At 35.8% G+C, this 19001-nt stretch overlaps 1 protein-coding gene across 5 annotated transcripts in view; it reads right to left on the reverse strand.

Moving 5' to 3' along the window:
- The window catches only part of LOC128864280 (voltage-dependent L-type calcium channel subunit beta-2), a 112979-nt gene that overhangs the window by 63221 nt on the left and 30757 nt on the right, over nucleotides 1-19001 (reverse strand). For 3 of the 5 annotated variants that reach the window (XM_054103870.1, XM_054103874.1, XM_054103873.1), the window contains exons 1-4: nucleotides 15411-15629; nucleotides 7613-7729; nucleotides 7326-7547; nucleotides 7161-7266 (exon numbers count right to left, since the gene is read on the reverse strand). In XM_054103870.1, the coding sequence (XP_053959845.1) occupies nucleotides 7161-7266; nucleotides 7326-7547; nucleotides 7613-7729; nucleotides 15411-15527 (562 nt within the window). In that variant the 5' untranslated portion in view covers nucleotides 15528-15629. Of the gene's footprint in view, nucleotides 1-7160; nucleotides 7267-7325; nucleotides 7548-7612; nucleotides 7730-15410; nucleotides 15630-19001 lie in introns of those variants that run through there. The other 2 variants (XM_054103872.1, XM_054103871.1) reach the window with 1 other exon arrangement.

Raw genomic sequence — 19001 nt, forward strand, 5'->3', positions numbered from 1 at the left:
TATAAGCATTTTATTTATATTTTTGCCTTGTGTACTATTTACATTATTTATTTTTGAGCCAGCACATTCGTCACGTATCTTTTGCAGTTCTTTGGCAACAACGCATCCCCTGTAGTTCGCCGGATGGGCCTCGCCACAATTGCAGCATTTTGGTTGTTGTTGTTCAGGCTTTGTGCATTCAATCGTTTTATGCTTTCCTTAGCATTTGACACACCTTGGTTGTTTACCACAGTAGTTTTGCGTGTGTCCATACGCCTGGCATTATTTGCATTGCGGTATGAGTTTTGGTTGCCTCACAGCTTCAATAGTGACAACATATATTTTCTTGATGTTTTCACTGGAATCAAGGAGGAACATATCTAAAGGTTCTTTAGTTTTCCATTTCAATTTATTAACTGCGATGATAGCTTTAAGTCCTTGTTTTTAAAGATAAGATATTACTTCTCCTAGATCACTCGTATGATGCAAGTTCTCTTCTTGGAAAAATCAGATCATCTGTCGTTTGCAAATTCAGTGATAGTTTGATGAGCGGTTGAAGCAATTTTAGAGAATGCGACAGCTAGTGTTAGTGTAGTTAAGGTTTTGCTCAAATCGAAGTTAAGAGCATAGAGGAAGACCGAAGCCTGTTGTGACCGCTTTCATCAATGTATCGTACGCGACTTATTCAAAACTGGAACATTTGTTTGTAAAAATTACTTCAAAGCATCTCGATCGTATTGCTGTTTTGGTTCAAATTCTCAATGGTGCATGTACATTCACTAGTCGATTCGGGATTGGCATTCATAATTCGTGCAACATCTTGCGGACATCATCAAGCATAAAACCTCTGTCAAAATCCGGACTTCGTTAAGGATCTTTACAATTACTTTTGTTTTGACTTTTGCATTGTAATACATTGTCAAAAAAATATCGGGAATCGTTCATTTAAAAAGCGCGCGTTACACATGTGTCTAAATTTTTTTTGCTGGAATGTTGGTACAACTGTCCTCTATAGCAGGGGTGGGCAAATACTTTAAAGAGCGGGCCAAAATGAAATTTTCAAAATGTCTCCCGGGCCGGAGGACTATACCGCATATGCTTTGCACAAGCGGATGTTTTGGATGGAGTTTTTTCCCTGCCAATTTTTTTTTGACAAAAACACTAAGTATCATTTCAATTTGAATAAAATATGTCACGTAATTTTTAAAGAAATATTTTTATAAATAAATGCCTATTAGATAAACCAGTCAATGAAACATTTTATTTTGTTACTTATTTATGTCTTAATGATACAAATTATTTTATATTGACACATAGTTATTACAATTTAACATTTATATTGCATTTCGTAAATATAATAGTAAATAGAATTCAAAAAAGAAAAGAAAAACATCAAACGGTAAAATAAATATTTAAAGTTAATGCGAAACGTGAAATCTCGAATGTTCATCTGACATTATTTCTTCAAAATTGGGTTCCAAATCACTTGCAGCAATCCTTAATACCGAGTGTAGATTTTCGTCAGTAATTTGTGATCGATATTTATTTTTCGTGGAAACCATTAAAGAAAAAGTTCTTTCACAAATATATGTCGAACCAAATAAAACAAGGTATTTTTGAACATAGTTCAAAAAATGTTTGAAATGTTCATCATTCAAAACGCCATAGAAAGCACTCAATTCGTTTGAGTGAAAATTTTCTTTTAGTAATATAAAATATTTGATTGTAAGTCAATTAGTTCTAGTTGAATTTCAACAGGGGCTTCTTGCACATCGAAATTGAAAGGTTGGCTAATTAATGATAAAGGTTTTTCAATAGCTTTGAAATCTTGAAATCTTCTTTGGAATTCAGAATGCAGGTCTTGTGTTATTGTACTATATTTAAAAAAATCTGTATTTTTCAATGATTCTCGCCGTGCTTGCAATGAGGGGAAATGATTTAATAATTTATTATTAAAGTTTTCAGCAAATAAACTTAGTTTTGTCATAAATGCTTTGACGTTTGAGTGCATATTGAAAGCGAATTGTTTTTTCCCTTGTAGATTTATATTTAGTTCATTCAAATATTTTACGATATCTACTAAAAATGAGAAATCGTTTAGCCAAGCTCTATTTTGCAATTCAGGAAAATCATGTAGTTTTTCTTTTATCGACAAGAAGGATACTATTTCATCAAGCAAATATTGAAATCTGTCCAAAACTTTACCAATGCTAAGCCATCTCACTTCAGTGTAATAAGGAATTTCATAGAAGTCACTTTCAATTTCTTTCAAAAATTCAACAAACTGTCGATGGTTTACGGCACGTCCTCGAATAAAATTCACAACTTTGGTCACAACAGTAACGACGTGATTCAGTTTTAAAACCTTTCTGCATAGCACTTCTTGATGAATAATGCAGTGCAAAAATAATATATCGTGTTCTGGTTGTAACTTTTTTACTTTGTCGCGAATTCGTTTAAGTAAGCCTACATTTTTCCCTGTTAAACTAGGACAACCATCCGTAGTGACGCTTACTATTTTATTCCAAGTTAAACTTACTTTAACTAAACACTTTTCAAGAGCGAGAAAAAAGTCTTCATCTTTCATTGGATGCACACTAAGAAGTTCCTCGCTAATTTCGCATTTCTTGTTAATGCCGCGAATAAATATTAATAATTGACTTGTATCAGTAATATCGCAGGACTCATCTAAAGCCAGAGAACAATAGGTAAAATCAGCAATTTTTGTTCTTAGCTGGTCAAGTAAGTTTCCTGAAATATTTTCAATCCGTCGTACTATTGTTCTTCTTGAAAGGCTTACATTTTCAAAAATATGTTTATACATAACTTAGCAATTTTGTGTGCGACAACATAACTTGCTTTTGTTGTAGATTTCTCTATATTACTTTGTTTGGTAAATATATTTTCTTGCTTATTCAAGTTTTTTGCCAAGTTTTCTGCTACAGTTTGAAGTTCTTTTAATGAATGTGATGCATATTTTGGATGTTTTGTTGTAAAGTGCCTGTTTAAATTGTATTCTTTAAAAACTGCAATTGTTTCCTGACAAACTAAACAAATTGCTTTCTTATTTATGTTTGTAAAAAGATATTTTACCGTCCAAGCTTCATTGAAGTTTCTGCATTCCAAATCAACTTTTCTTTTTTTAGATTGACTCATTTTACAAAGGTCTACAAACCTATAATTTAATTAATACAATAAAATAAAACCAATGTTTTAAAATTTTACTTCAAAAAGTCCACTTTTTCAATTTTATATTTGCAAACTAATATTAGACTCGAACAAAAAAGAGTATGCGATCAGTACTAAATCAAAATTAACAATACACGTGGTGCGACCTGTCGTTCCTCGAAAAGTGAGAGGAGTGCAGCATATGCCATAGATAACTAGATGTGAAACTTATTCATTTTGAGAGAGAGCGCGCCCATGAGGACGTTTCAAAACTTAGCAGCATTCACACATTATGGGATTTTGAACAGCTGATAGGCGAAATGGCAGACTGCCAGAAGAAACGCGCCAAAAATAACAGACGAAAACGGTTCGTTTTTGCTTAATGGAGAAATGACGTGTTGAAATGTTTATAATTATTGGTCTTAAAATTAATTCAATTGAAATGTAATAATTTGAATTTAAGTGAGTTTGTAGAGTCCAAAGCTCGTTATATCCTTTTCGACTTCTACTTTTAATTAGTCTTGTGTACATAATGTAATTTTATTGAAAACTGTGTGTTGGTTTATGTAAATTTATATATACGTAAATATTCTATGGTTGAAAAGCGTCCACACTAGTGTAGTTAGCCGACCGCCCATTTTATTAAGACTATTATATATACAGTACGCACACTAATAATGCTGATGTCAACAAAATCTCATAAAAGAGTTTAAAAAAATTTATGTGCGGAATTTTTCAACGGGCCGGATAAAATTAGCAAGAGGGCCGGATCCGGCCCGCGGGCCGGCTTTTGCCCACCCCTGCTCTATAGTGTCGCAGAGACGCTCCAACTCTGTCAATTAGCTTGTTTTTGGCGTTTAATTATATCAAAACCGCAGGTGTGCTTTGCGATTTTCACTATAGATAAAAATATCAATATTTTCAACGGGATTTCGTGTGCCGAATCGTTGAAAATGTTGCAGAAGGCCTATGGCGAGTGTTCTTTATCAATAACACGGGTCTACGAGTGCTATAAGGTTTTGCAGAGGACCGAGATTCGTGGAAGAGTTGCCCCGATCTGGTCGCCCATCAACGTCTTCAACGGATAAAAACGTCGAAAAATGCTATTTTTTAATATAATGTTTATTTCATCATAAAGAGGCAAATGAGCACCTCGACCACGCTTACAGGACAATATCTTTTTCATGAAATTTTCCGTAGCCGAATTGCAAAAAGACTGCCCTATGCCCTCGATAGCCTCACGAATTCCATCTTTGAGGTCTTAAATCGACTCTGGGCTGTTGGCGTAGACCTTCTCTTTCACGTGCCGCAAAGAAAAAATGACAATGAGTTAAATCACAAGATCTCGGTGGCCACTTGTGATCACCTCTTCGAGAGATAACACGGTCCGGAAAATTTTCCCGTAAAGGATTAATGGTTTCGTTGCTTGTGCGGCACGTAGCGCCGTCTTGTTGAAAATAAACGTTGTCCAGATCAATACCATTCAATTCCGGCCTTAAAAAATCGTTAATCATCTCTCGATAGCGCAATCCAATTCAAAATAACACCCGTTATTGGAACATATGTTTTTTTGTTTTTTAAATATTTGCATGTTTTTATATAATCAAATATTATTTCTTATTTAAAGCCGTTTTAAATCAAAAGTCAAATGTGACATGCAAAAATAAATAGGTAAAGCGAAAATCTTTAATGGTTCTTTAAAAACTGTCAAATTTGGTAAAATGTAGCTTTTGACTCTTCAGTGTCAAAAGGTTGCGAATACTTGGTATGGCATAGAAAAATCAATTTATCACCACTATTCCCAAAAATATTTGAGAGTTTAGGAAAGATTATTACTCGGTCAAACGTCTCCAACTGATATATCGTATCTAGTTAACGAATTAAGGCCAGATAAAGGCTTGGCTAAGTCCATGGAAAATAAAAGTAAAAATAAACAAATCTGCACATGTCTTATTTACATTAAGATGACTGCCCCCCTTTGCGGATTAATGACAATGTAATGCCTAAATAGGATAGTGTTGAACGACTAACATGGCAATGTCATATTCAAGCCAAAACAGTTCAAAACCAAAACTAAAAAAACTTATTGTTTACTCGGACCAAAATCAACACTATACCTTGAAACTAAACTATTATTCTTATTTACATAATAAATATGCATTAGGCCGGGTCGATTTGTGGGGAGGCAAAAAAATCGCCCATTGCTCTGTGAAAATCATATTCTAGGGATCAAAATAAGAAACTTTGCCGAAGGAACCATACCTCTAAAACGAACTCTGATGTCCCCCAATTTAGGTCGAACTTTTCAGTTTCTTTTCTCATGTAAAGGCCAAAAATGGTGATATTTTGAAATGATTGTATGGGGAACCCCCCAGGGGAATTCCAGGGGGTGTGCCACTGGCATGGGTGGATCGGCCGTCCAAGGTTATACATTTGGACTCGATTGGAGCACTCTAAATGGGTTAAAGTGGGATTTTTCGTTCGACCCAAAGGGGGGGGGGACATCAGAATTCGTTTTAGAGATATGGTTCCTTCGGCAAAGTTTCTTATTTTGATCCCTAGAATATGATTTTCACAGAGCAATGAGCGATTAATAAATCGACCCGCCCTAATATGCATATTGTATTATTATTGCATATGCATATTGTATTAGAATATATTGAAAATAAATGAATTAAATAACTAAAAAAAATTATATTTTCTATAGGTTATATCTGGAACTAGTATTTTTTATAATATGATCTAACAAATAATAGCCAACATGTAATATTACAGGGTCCAGCACTTGAAATGTAACCAGTTAAAAAGGCCATAAATTCAGCTTGGAAAATTACTTTTATTCAATTCAAAGTAAAAATGTGTGAAAATAATACGAAATTAAAAATCAATTTACTTTTGCTCGATATGACCAACTTTTGCCTTGACTATGCCCTTGAGACGGTCCAGAAACGAATCGCAAGCTGCCCGAATGTGACTTGCAGGTATTTCGGCCCATTCATGGACAATGGCTTTTTCAGTGCCTCGAGACTGGTGAATCTTTTAGTTCGGACCTTGCTCTCCAAAATGGCCCAAAGAGAATATTCCATCAGATTCACGTCTGGTGAGTTTGAGAGCCATTGTGTGGACGTTATGAAGTTCGGAACGTTGCTTTTTAGCCATTCTTGGTGATCTCGAGCTTTGTGAGACGGTGCCGAGTCCTGTTGAAACGTCCATGGCCTGCCACCGACACGTTTGTCACCCCACGACTTCAAAGCAACCTCGAGAATAGTTTCCCGATAATATTTCGCAATTACCTTGACGCCAGGCTCGATAAAAACGATTGGAGAGCGCCTATCTGCAGTTACAGCGGCCCTACCAAATAAACCCTACCGTCTTGGGAGTTTACGAATTGCTCAATTTGAAAAATTTTCTCGTCAGAAAATACAATGTTCGGAAATTGACTGGTTTCATCCAAGCGAAGCAACTCCTTCGCTCTCTCAAGTCTGATTTGTTGCTGCTTTGGTGTGAGATCATGCACCGTTTGGACCTTGTAAGGCTTGACTTGGAGATCATTTTTCAGTATGTATTTTCAGTTCTTTCGCCATTTGATTGACACTTCGTCGGGTATTTCGCTCAAGTCGCTTCTTGACTTTTAGAACCATTTCACGTGACGTTGCTGTCTTTTGATGACCACCTCCATGACGTTTCGCGATGCTACCAGTATCATTGTAACGAGTAATGGTGCGATAAACAAAAACTTTATTTACCTTAAGGTGCCCGAGCTCACGAACAATTGCTGGTTGTAATTTTCCAGCCAAATATAATACAATCACACTATTACGTTTGAAATCCATTACTGATTTTCTTTTTTTCGCGTTTACTCTCGGCAAAATGCTTCTGTGCGCTTGTAAGCAACACTCTGGACTGCCATTTAGCCAACTAACAGACAACTGATTGCCCATGCGTCAGCTGCGCAAGCGGTCGGAAGTTGGTTAAACTTCGAGTACCGGACCCTGTACAATATTTCAACATACCAGGTGTAGGTGGTGTGCCACCACGCATTGGTTCTCCTTGACCCGTACCTAAGTTGGTAGTCGACGCACCCTTCGTACCGTACAACCTGGACGGCCTCGTCTGATTCTGGTATTCAAATAAAGTTCTTAGACCAGAATACACATTTACAAAATTTTAGAACATACCTGCATGCGAATGTGTTCCAACTTAACTGGACTTGGTATAAATCCAACATCGCAACCTTCCTTGACCAACCTACCAATCCACCAATTGTTGTCATATTTTTCTTTGATGTGAAGGAATTCTCTTATTTCGAAAGATACCGCACTCCCTTGAACTGGTGAATCGTCATCATTTGTAGCATCATAGGCAACATTTGTTCGAACTGCAAAAGCAACGGGTTTCCCCTGCATTTTTTGTTTGTTGTTAATTTGTAAAAGGTTAAAATTCTAAGTGCATAATATTTTCCCACCCTCGCCTTTTCCAATTGACTTAAAGCGTGGCGTTCCCTTTCGCGCCGAAGCGTTTCCTTCTCATCGTCAAGCGACAGATCGGATGAGGGTTGTGAATAATTAGAATCAGCAGAACTCTAAAATTACAGAAAAAGAAGAAATTTGATATAGTACGGTGTACTAACTATGTGAATTTAGTTTAATCTACTAAGACTGTTCAAATAGTATGATGTTTGTACAAAAAAAATTTTATATTATTTAAAAAATTCGGAGGTGAAAGAAAAATCGTATTATTATATAGATAAATATCAGACAACGGGCATTGCTTATAACCAAGTAAAAAATTAGAGCAAAATTTAGTTTGAATATCTAATTTACTACAGCCAATATGTAACTCTGTTTATTTGGTACCATTAGTGCGAAATGCAATAATATATAATCAAGTATACGACGTTGCCGGTGAGTAAAGTTTATAGGACAGAAATTAACAGAAAATTACGCATCGATAACTGCAGTTTTTACCCAGTAACATAAAGATACTTTCTCATATACGACCACCCCGGATGACCCTTTTTCTTGTGAGTTCGACCTCGCCGCACCATTGCTTTCTGGGCTTATAACGACTTTTAAAGAAACACAAATCGAGGCAGCTCTGCAATGACAATAATAATACTGATCTCGGATTTCCAACTTTTTCTTGAGCAAAGACTTTGAAGGTGATCTTTGGCTCCAGGTTTAGAGATAATAGCGTTAAGGGGTTATACGCAGTTATGAAGCAAATAAAAGACGGGTTGTCAAGGATTTATTCTGAAGAAACTTCAGAATATTTTAATTTGAAAATTTTTGGCGGTTATAAAAGCATCCTTCAAGAACGTAACAACATTTTTTATTTATGAAAATGTTGATTATAGAGCGCGCTGCAGGCGATTTCTGGAACCTCCTTTAAAAAAAGACGATTTACGGTGTACATCGTAACTCAGGATTGAATTATCTGAAATCAAAAAACCAAACAAATTTTGTTAATATATTAGATTATCTAGTAATTAATCGTTCGGCTAATCAAAATAGTGAATTTTCACAAAATGGCAACTTTTAAAAGAAATGATTTCGATTTTTACGTTAAAATTTGGCCGTAAATTGATTATAAAATGGAAAATAAGTGTCAGATTTACAAAAGGAACGATTAATTACTAGAAAATGTATCTTTAAAGATTGAGTTAAAACGGTTGACCGATCAAACAAGCCGTTTTCGAGATATCGTGTACACCGACTTGAAAAATGCCGTTTTGAAAAAAACACGTTTAAAGTTTCAATACCTACCTTAAAACATGCCGAGGCATCTCTACATATTTAGGTATAACTCCGAAAGTATTGCTTAGATCTTTCAAATTTCGTGCGTATACTCTTGAATATATGTACATTACAAAAATGCAATAAAAAAAATCGATTTTTTTGAAAGTCATAACTGCGTATAACCCCTTAAAAGTCTGGTCTATTGTCCGAGGTTATGATATAATATTGCCGACTTTTGCATCCGGTGGCATCGCTCGACTATGCTGTCTACCAAAACTTTAGCTACTAACGGAGATATGCTATATGATAAATCCAAAAAGCATAGATTCGTTCGTTTAAACGGTGTGGAATTATGTCGGTTGATTTAGTTTCGTTGGCACTGGATGCGCTGCTTTGGTGACTATCTCATTGCATACTAAGCTAGACAAACCGATCGATTTTTTGCCTGTCCAAATATTTTTATAAAGAATTTCGTGTGCGACCACATGAACTACCACAATTCAGCTTGAACGTTAAACAGTGAATGAATTTGACGGTCGGAAGCTTTCGCAAGGAGCTGCTTATAAATTCTGGTAAATTTATTGGGGCTAGTGGGACGGGAAACACTGAGAACAAGTCACCCTTATAGGAAGAGCTTCCTGATGCGACCCGTAGGTGGATACCTAGTGACCATTTAATACCACCTTGATTTCGATACATTTACTTGTTTCTGGTAACGGAACATAATTTTGAGCACTGAATAAATATGAAAGCGCCTACGGTGTTATTCCGGCTCCCAACAGGCAGATGGTTTTTTATGAAAATTTTTTTCATATTATAAATACGAAATTAAGAAATTGACGGCAATTTCGAAATTATTTAAGACTGTTGTTAACACAAAGCTGATTTTTCTTTGGTCTAGCTGAACACAAATCAATATGGTTTTTTAGTAAAAGGTCTATAGCGCCTTAGCTTGAACTTTTTTCAAACGACTGTACCGATTGCTTTAGGGCTGGCCGTATAAATTCGTATAGGTTAGTTTAATTTGTAGCGGTTTTCACTCTATCGGACTTTGTAATTAACTGTTTTTAGCACACGGCGGTCACCACATGGTCTTCATGACCCGTCAGCTTTGCGGGCCATGCGCATCGTGAGTATTTTAAATGTGAGGATTTAGTTTATTAAGAAGTATTTATATTTTAAATACATTATCTAAAGAGTAGTAAAGACCTCTCGCGAGGAATAAAAATCACACTTTATAAGACTATTATCTCTCTCATCTTTTCTCAAAAATTCGCCCCTTGGCTACTGTAGAATAATTTGATTTATGAGCTTTGCGGCGACAGAGACGCAGAGCAATGAATAAAAACCCAGCTTTCAGGGCATGTCGGTAGAATAGATACAAGCGCTCGAACTATGAAAGTATTCGATGAGGTACCTAATTGGTGGGAACAGAGGAAGAGAAAACCCGCTCTTGCGTTTTATTAATCAAATGGAGTAGAACTTCGCTTCATTTGATGTGTTTAACTGGCGCCTATTAACATCATAATGTAGTTATTTTGTATTTCGCGTTTCTATATATTACTCGTACTTGAGTACAGCACATCTTGGCGCGACGACATACTGAAAACAATTTATTTTATAGAAACTGAAAAACTTTTAGAATATTTGATCCTTTTAATTTCCAGCTTTGGTAGTCAATACTAATACCCTTTTGTTTATTACCGATGTATTGTTAGATCACCATATGGGCGGCCGCACAGTCCAATATACCAAATTCTGAATTTCATTCTAGCGCTATCAATATACATTTTTTTCATACTAAGTCCTAAGTATGGGCACATATTTTGGGATTTTTCGAATTTGTCCATAAAATAAAATGCACAAAACATATATAATTGTGATGTAATCTGTCTTTTATTGTGTTCATAACAATTTTAAAACATTGTGAGCATTAAATATTGAAAATATTGAGGAAGGATCTTAGACTTCACCCCTTTAAAACTCAAATCGTGCAAGCGTTTAAGCCTAAAGATTACAATTTGCTTAAACAAGACAATGTTGGAGTGATCTCGTATGGCAAACACTTGTTTTGGAGTGATGAAGTCCATTTTCATTTAAATAGAAAAGTAAATAAGCAAAATTACCATTATAGTCCAGTCATCTAGTAGTTTGACCTAGAAATCTTTGAGGGAGTTTTGAAACTGGATAATTTTTATAGATTTTGGGATGCTCTTTTCGAATTTCAACTTTGCCACCTCGTATCTGCGAAGCTAGCACCGCCATATTGAAAAAATGGTGCCTAAAAACAGTTTTTTTACAATATCTCCATTCCGCCGCATTTTATGAGAAAAACATACATATGTATACAAAATTAAACTAGAGATAATTTCCTACATTTTATGTTGTTACTATTTTTTTGTAAAATAAAAAGTTTTTGGCATATGAGCGCCGCAAAGTAAATTTTAATATGCGTTTTCAAAAAAAAAACTCATTTCCACACCACCTGGAGGTAGAGTAAGCGGCGCGTTTTTTTTTATCGTGGTGTCCCCTGTAGCCCTAATCCACATGTGATGCACACTTTCGAAAATTTAGCGCAATCTCCTACGTATTACCGTTCCTGATGGACCAGGCGTTGCGAGTTCGTCTTGGGCACCGATCAAAACGTTGCAGACTGAAATCTCGTTCGCGTCATCTGCGATACGATTATCAGACTCATCACAATCCTCTTCGTTGCCCGTTTCATCAAACGTTTGCTCTAAAATAGTCGCAGTTTCTTCTTCATCATCGTAATCCAATTGCACTTGCGAATTTTTACAAGCACCACTACAATTTATGCATATAACGGAGCATTTTAACCCAGCTTTTCTGCATCCACAGGCCTTCTGACATCCCTTTTTACATTTACAAGAAATAAGTTTTAACAAGGATTCTGGAGCTGGGGGCTCGAGTGTCGTAACAGGAACTAACCCATTTTTGTTTCTGTTCCATCCCCATTGTTCTGTATTTTGTTCATTCCCGTACCACTGCTGAACTTGGTGATAGTTCCGGAATGAATGCTGTCGTGCTGCTGCCTTTGTTGGTGGTAGGGACGCAATATTAAATTTATTTTTATATGCTAATTTTGTGAAACATGCATATCTATACTCATTTAAACACTTGATTTTCTTACTTTTCACATTACTGTAACCGTATAATTCAAGAAGAAAACGTTCTCCTGCTTTAGCAATAATCTGTGGATTGACGTTTGGATTTTTGAATACCTGAATAACCTGGTTTAAATTAGGATTTTTTCGGAGTACATTAATGAATTTCATTTTTCCTTGATAAAAGAGTGCACATGTTGTATCACAGCCACTGAATGCATGCAGAAATAGAATATGATCTGCAGCTGTTTGATCTATAATACTTTCAGTGGAATATATTTGTTGGGTAATTTTACCTTTTCCTGTTTTGAGAATGTACACTTTTGATTGCGTAGATAGAGCTGTCAAAAGAATAAGAATATCTATATCTTCGCCGACCACTATTACGGTGTCGAACGCTGGTGAAACACGTATTGCGGTATTGATGATTAGCGTATCCGCATCTTCCGTGGCTTGTGAGACTATGAAATTCTCAGCTTCAAATTTTGTTTTCAACATTTTAATGAGGCTGTTCTTGTTCGCATCATTTCCCAGAAATTTATCTCATCAAAAAGTATGTATACTGAAGCAGTTATTCGTGATCGTCGAGATCGCTCCGCAAATTTAGTACTACAGTTTGCTACATTTTCAGGATATCCGTCGAATACGATTATGGCATTGGATTTATATTCAGATCGAACGTACGTGATGTAGTTACTGCGAATAGATGAAAATGGTTGACCACGATGCCAAATGACTCGGTGTAATAAGTGCCCTCCGTCGATGACATACATTGCATCGCCAACATTTATGTCTCCAGAATGTTGCTTAAATGCCTTGTACTCGTACATTGAAGATTTAACGCATTTACGCATGCCTTCATCATTGAAAAGCGATAAGGGAAATGGAGCAAGTTCGTACGTAAGAAAGTTTTTAAGTTCCTCTTCAGATTCTTTTGCAATGCACATTCTTTGGAAAATTAACAATGGATTAATCGGAACAATGTCGCCTTCTATCACGATGCCTGCATTCATAACACCAAGCGATTTTATTTTGTCATTCCGTTTGAATTTTACTGTATAAAAAAAGCTGCCAATGATTTTAGAAATGCCCGTACAACCATTTTCTTGAGCCATGTGGCAGTTTATCTTTTCGTCTCCGACAACTCATTTCTGGAAAAGGTGGATGGTTGTACAACCAATCCATCAATTTTTTTACATCATCATTTTCTTATCATCATTTAACATTTTCATTGTCGCGACTAACCCGCGAACTTCATTGCAAAAGTTTTCAACTTCGTCGCAAATATTGTGGTGCTTGATACATTTTTTTCATGCAGGAATTATGGTACTGTGCATCGGCTGCGACCAAATCATTCACGTGCGGAAGACGCTCCACAATTGCTCGACCCCAATCATCATTACGAGCTCTAGCAAGTTCAGAAATACTATTTTTCATTGATAATTTTCGCACACTGTACACAACGCTACGCTTGCACAACCGCTTCTGTTTTTGTTTTGCTATAAACTCTGCTGTTATTTCATCAGCACATAAAAAACAATGGTATTTGAAAGAAAATGTTGGGTGCGAGGATCGCAGTGGTAGTTGAGGTGTCGTGACATAACTTCCTCTATGCAATGATGCAGCGATTAACTTTTCATTGTTGTATCGTTTTCGACATACATCATGAACCACTACCGATTTTATTCCTGCCAGAAGTTTAACTTTATTGTCATTTCTTTCAACACTTGATTTACGAAAAGTCTCCAATCCTCTTTCCTTCACTTCAATTGTTTCATTTCCTAATAATGGATTGTCACAAATAAAACAATTTCTTTCAACAGAAGCCATGACTCTAAAAACACATGACTCAGTCTAAGCTAGACACTTCTCTTCAGTTCTACCGACAGATGTTTCGTTGAAGGTCGAGAGAGAAAAGGACCCTTCAATAAAGGCGACACATTACCCTTATACCTGTTTTTCTAAAACCTGCTTCTTCTAATATGATTATTGTAGAAAAATATACGAAAAAACGTGATGGTGTAGGTGAATATTACTTTGTGGCGCTCATACGCCAAAAACTATTGATTTTACAAAAAAATCGTAATAACATAAAATGTAGGAAATTATCTCGAGTTTAATTTTGTATACACATGTTTTTTTCATAAAATGCGGCGGAATGGAGATATTGTAAAAAAAAAACTGTTTTTAGGCACAATTTATTCAATATGGCGGCGCTAGCGTCATAGATACGAGGTGGCAAAGTTGAAATTCGAAAAGAGCATCCCAAAATCTATAAAAATTACCTAGTTTGAAAACTCCCGGAAAACTTTCCTGGTAACTCTCTTTTTTTTACCAAATGACTGGACTATTATGGGTCACCTAAAAGACACAATACACTATTAAACCATCAACAGCCACTTAACAGTCCCAAAGTTATGGTTTGGTGTGCATTGTCAAGCATTGGACTATATTTGTTTTGAAAATCGTCGGGGGCAAGCAATTCCATGGACCGCTTCTCTTATCAGCTCATGCTGAACGATTGTATTCTGCCAATAATGAGAGAACCACCTTCCTTCAGTCACACATGGTTCAGGAAGATGACGTCACGCCACTCACGGCCAGATGGACTATATAGAGGAAAATACATACCGCTCTACAACTGCAAAAAGTCAGCAACAGCAAACTTCTGTCAAGCCATGATAAAAAACCCCTGCGCGCTACAGTTGCAGATCGCACAAGAAATTTCTCTCATCATATTGTTGCTATAGAGGGGGGAGTCGACGATAGCATAATTCTAATAAACCAACTTGCATCGATCAATAATTTGACAAAATAGCAAAGAGGCACTCTCCTTGTAAGCCTTTAGGGAGAGATTACAATAAGCACCCCCACTTATTACAAAAGATAAATCTGATCGCTTCATGGAGTTGCGCTTCCATACCATATCAATTTCCTGAGCATATAAATTTAACGCTTGAAGTTTCTCGTATTTCGCTATTCTTAAACTTCTGGCATCTTTTGACAATGTGTTTAGATTCACCATGCCCATAGTCATAATCAATCATGAAAACCGACTTGAGTTAATAAAAGTTAGTGTATAGTAGTACATACTGCTAACTAATAACAATCAGTTAATACGTAGAAATTGTTACGTTACAAAAGTAGCCATGACTTTCTGGGGCGAGAAATATTTTAAATGAACTTATGAATATTTTTGATCCAAGAATTGTGTTAAACTTGAGAATTTACAACCAAAAGATGTTTTGTTGTTAAAAATCATTGAAAATAAGTAATTTATGACTTGAACTAAGTTACATTTAAGAACATACATATGTAATCTAGTCTGTAAGATTTTTATATCGTAGACTGAAATAAAAATTGAAATGAAATGAAGAAGATTATATATTGTTATTCTCACCTGCGTAAACAATTTGTTATATCCGCTTTGGTAACTCGAGTGGCCTAGACCAAATCTAGGTTCTCGGCCAATTCCTGCAACCAATGGAGCATCTGAAGACGGTCCTCTTTGCACCATGGGCCGATCGGCCCTACAATCCTCTTCGAAAGATATTTTGGTGATATATATAACAACAGCGAAACTCAGCACAAATTAACAGTGATAAGATGTTATAATTAACTGTGTTTTGCAACAAAATTTTTACAACATTTATTATTTAGTCAGGAAACAGTTATCATTTAGAGTTAAATAACGTCACTTTATTGAATACATGTGCACATTAGGATGCCCCTTTATTGTGATACAGATATTCTTTCGGGTTACTTTTGTACAACATTGATTGAAAGTAAAATTATTTTGCTTTCTTCTTCTTTATAGAACCAAATATTTCACTTTTTATAGCAACTGAAATGTATCAGCAGTCAGAGTAGATGTGTGTTTTGAGTAGTTGCAGTTTAATTCATACTTTTACTTAATCCACTGAGTGTTAGTTTGCTAAAATACTACGTAAATCCTTTAAAAGCGGTTCTTTTGTCCGGGTAAATCAAAATCATCATTAAGTTTAATATAACTAATTATTTGAAATACTGTGAAAAGACCTTGTTGAGTTTACTAACATGCCAAAAATGTCAACACGAACAACGGCCTTGAAAAAATTATCACCATCCCCGCAAAAGCCTTCAGTACTAAGTAAGTCTCTTAGTACCGATGCATCAAGCGCTGCTCTCAATGCGAGGTTTGCGAAATTTGAGAGTCGCCTAGAATCACAAAAGCAGAGCATCATTGAAAAGCTAACATTACGATTAAGAGAATCGGAAGAGCGAGTAATGGAGCGATTCAGTGAGTTGTCAGCGGATGTTATGAACTTGAAGTCGGCAGTTAAGCACATGGAAGAGCGCGAAAAAAAAAAAACCGAACTGAAATGTGCCTATGTAGACAAATTGCGCAGCGAGGTATATGCACTTACCGAACCACTAAATGTATATGAGAACAACGCAATATCATCAGATGTGATTGTTAGTGGGTTGCCTATAAGGCAAGATGAAGACATTCTAAATGATTTCTCCAAGCTGTGTCAACCGCTTCAAGTTCTGCTTTCCGGTTACGACCAAACAATAAAAGCGTAGCTCCTATTATAATCAAATTGAGCTCTGCTGCAGATCGCTCTCAACTGCTGAAAGCTGGAGTAAAATTCTGCATAGGTAGGAGACGGGCACTTTCCCTTAGTGATGTCGGCGTCAGTATTGAAGGGAAGCTATTTATCCACGAATGTCTTCCAAGAAAAATCTTGAACTAATGGGTTTGGCTATGCAGTATAAAAAGCAAAAGCGTCTAACGTCAGTTTTTTCTGTTTGTGGGCAAGTGTTTGTTAGAGCTCAAGCTGATGCTGTAATAGTAACTGAAAAAACGAGTATAGAGAGCATTGCAGCTGCTAATATGTAAAAACAAAAACATTTATTTAGACTGCGTTATATTATTAATGTTATATCTGCGTTAAGTGTATTCTCTTATTTGTCATTTATCTTTTCCAAATTCTTTGCTTTGCATTGTAATCATTTTTATTTTAGTCTCATTTCTATTTCTTTCATCTCATTTGTACTTTTCATATTCTTGGCTTTATAATGGAATCTTTTTTATTTTGATCTCATTCCTATCTATCTCATTATCCCCTTACTTTATTTAAATTCCTCCACCTTGCGTATCCTCCCAACTATAAACTGTTAATGTGTAATGAAATAGCAAAACAAGCAGACAAAGAACATGCAAGAGGAATGCTTAAACTCATTTCTAATCGCTACAATGGGTTTAATGTCTGTCAGTTTAATGCACGAAGTTTGAATGCTGAAAAATTGACTATCTAAATTTTGTTTTTGATAATTTGAGCATTGACTTGATATGTATTACAGAGACATGGTTTAAAGAGTATATTGATAATAATGTATATTCTCTGTGCGACTACACTATTATTAGATGTGTTAAGACTAATAAGACTCGAGGAGGTGGCATTGCTTTATCTTTTAAAAATATTTTTAAATGGAAAGAGATCTGCAGATCAGATCATTCCCAAGAAGTCGAATACATTTTTGTTGAATTTTATGATGAGAATACCAAATGTCTTGTTGCATGCATTTACAACCCTAGCAATAGATTTGACCTCTCAGTGATATTTGATAAGTTAGCGGAATTCCACATGTCCTATGAACATATTATTGTGTGTGGTGATTTAAATGTAAACCTTCTTTGTGATAATTTTTCTTCCAGGAGTTTGATAGATAGCTTCCAATCATTAGGTATTTATTTAATCAATTTATTTCAAGAGATCAGCTTCCTATGGCGGGAGTTTCTGACCACGAGTTGATATTCTTATCCTACAACATCCGGTTCAACGGACACAGTCAAGTAAAGGAGTTATTTTTAGAGACTTTAAGCTTATTCAACATGGTCTCTTAAATAAGGAGGCTGCCGAGCTTAATTGGAATATGTGTCGGTTATTCACAACAGTGTATGAAAAACTGCAACATTTCAATGCTTTAGTCAGCCATCTATTTGATAGGTTTGTTCCGTTGCGTAAAGTTAAAGTCCATGGAAACAGGAAACCATGGTTTACACGTGAGATATTGTCTTTAATTAGAGAGCGTAGCAAAGCATATGAGAAATGGAAAAATGATAGAAACACTCACTCGTGGCAAAAATATCGTGTAGTGAGAAATAAAGTAACTGGAATCTTAATGATAGTTTACCTTCGAAAGTCCTGTGGAAAAACCTTAAGGGGGGAAGCTGGTCTAGAGCGCAAAAAATGGGCATATTTTATGAATTTATTTTGACTCAACAAAGGAATCAATCGAAAATCTGTGAAATAGGTTTAATAATATAGCTTTCATGGTACAAATACAAAATTTTTCGTCTGAATTAATTTCAAAATGGCCGCTGTCCAGCAGTTCTCCTAAGGCGCCTTTTTTTCTAGTGGGTCCATTGCCGAAGACGTAAACTCCTTAATTTTTGTCCTGGATCAAAAAATAAAATTTTTTTAGTTTCTATATAACAACAGAAAGAGACGTACGTAGGATTTTTTCGATATTTTGTTTTTTCGCGAAATGGTGCACGTTTGAACAAAAAGTTACAATTTTCACTATAAAGAACGACATAAAATTGTTGATTAAAAAAAAAACTATGTAATATAAATAAAAAATCCTACGTACGTCTCCGGAGAAAGGTATTTCGAATGTATTGTCAAAATTTCGTAAGAATCGGTAAAGATTTGTTCGAGTTATGTCTTCGGCCAGTTTAAAAAAAGTGATTTCGAGAAAAACGCGTTTAAAGTTGTAAGTAGCGTTCGGGGCATACCTGCGAGGCACTGCCGTCGAATGAAAAATTTGGGCATTTAGACATTTTTGCTGGCATCCCTCATTTGGTATATTATTTCTAAGACCCTAAAGCACCTTTTAAGACAAAAAAAAATTTTTCGATTTTTTCAAAATTCTAGACCAGCTTCCCCCCTTAAGTCCTTAGGTGTCTCAGGAGAGGATAAGCCCATGTGCAGTTTGGACCCAG

Source organism: Anastrepha ludens, chromosome 5 (assembly GCF_028408465.1).
Source record: "Anastrepha ludens isolate Willacy chromosome 5, idAnaLude1.1, whole genome shotgun sequence".
NCBI classification, from domain to species: Eukaryota; Metazoa; Arthropoda; class Insecta; order Diptera; family Tephritidae; genus Anastrepha; species Anastrepha ludens.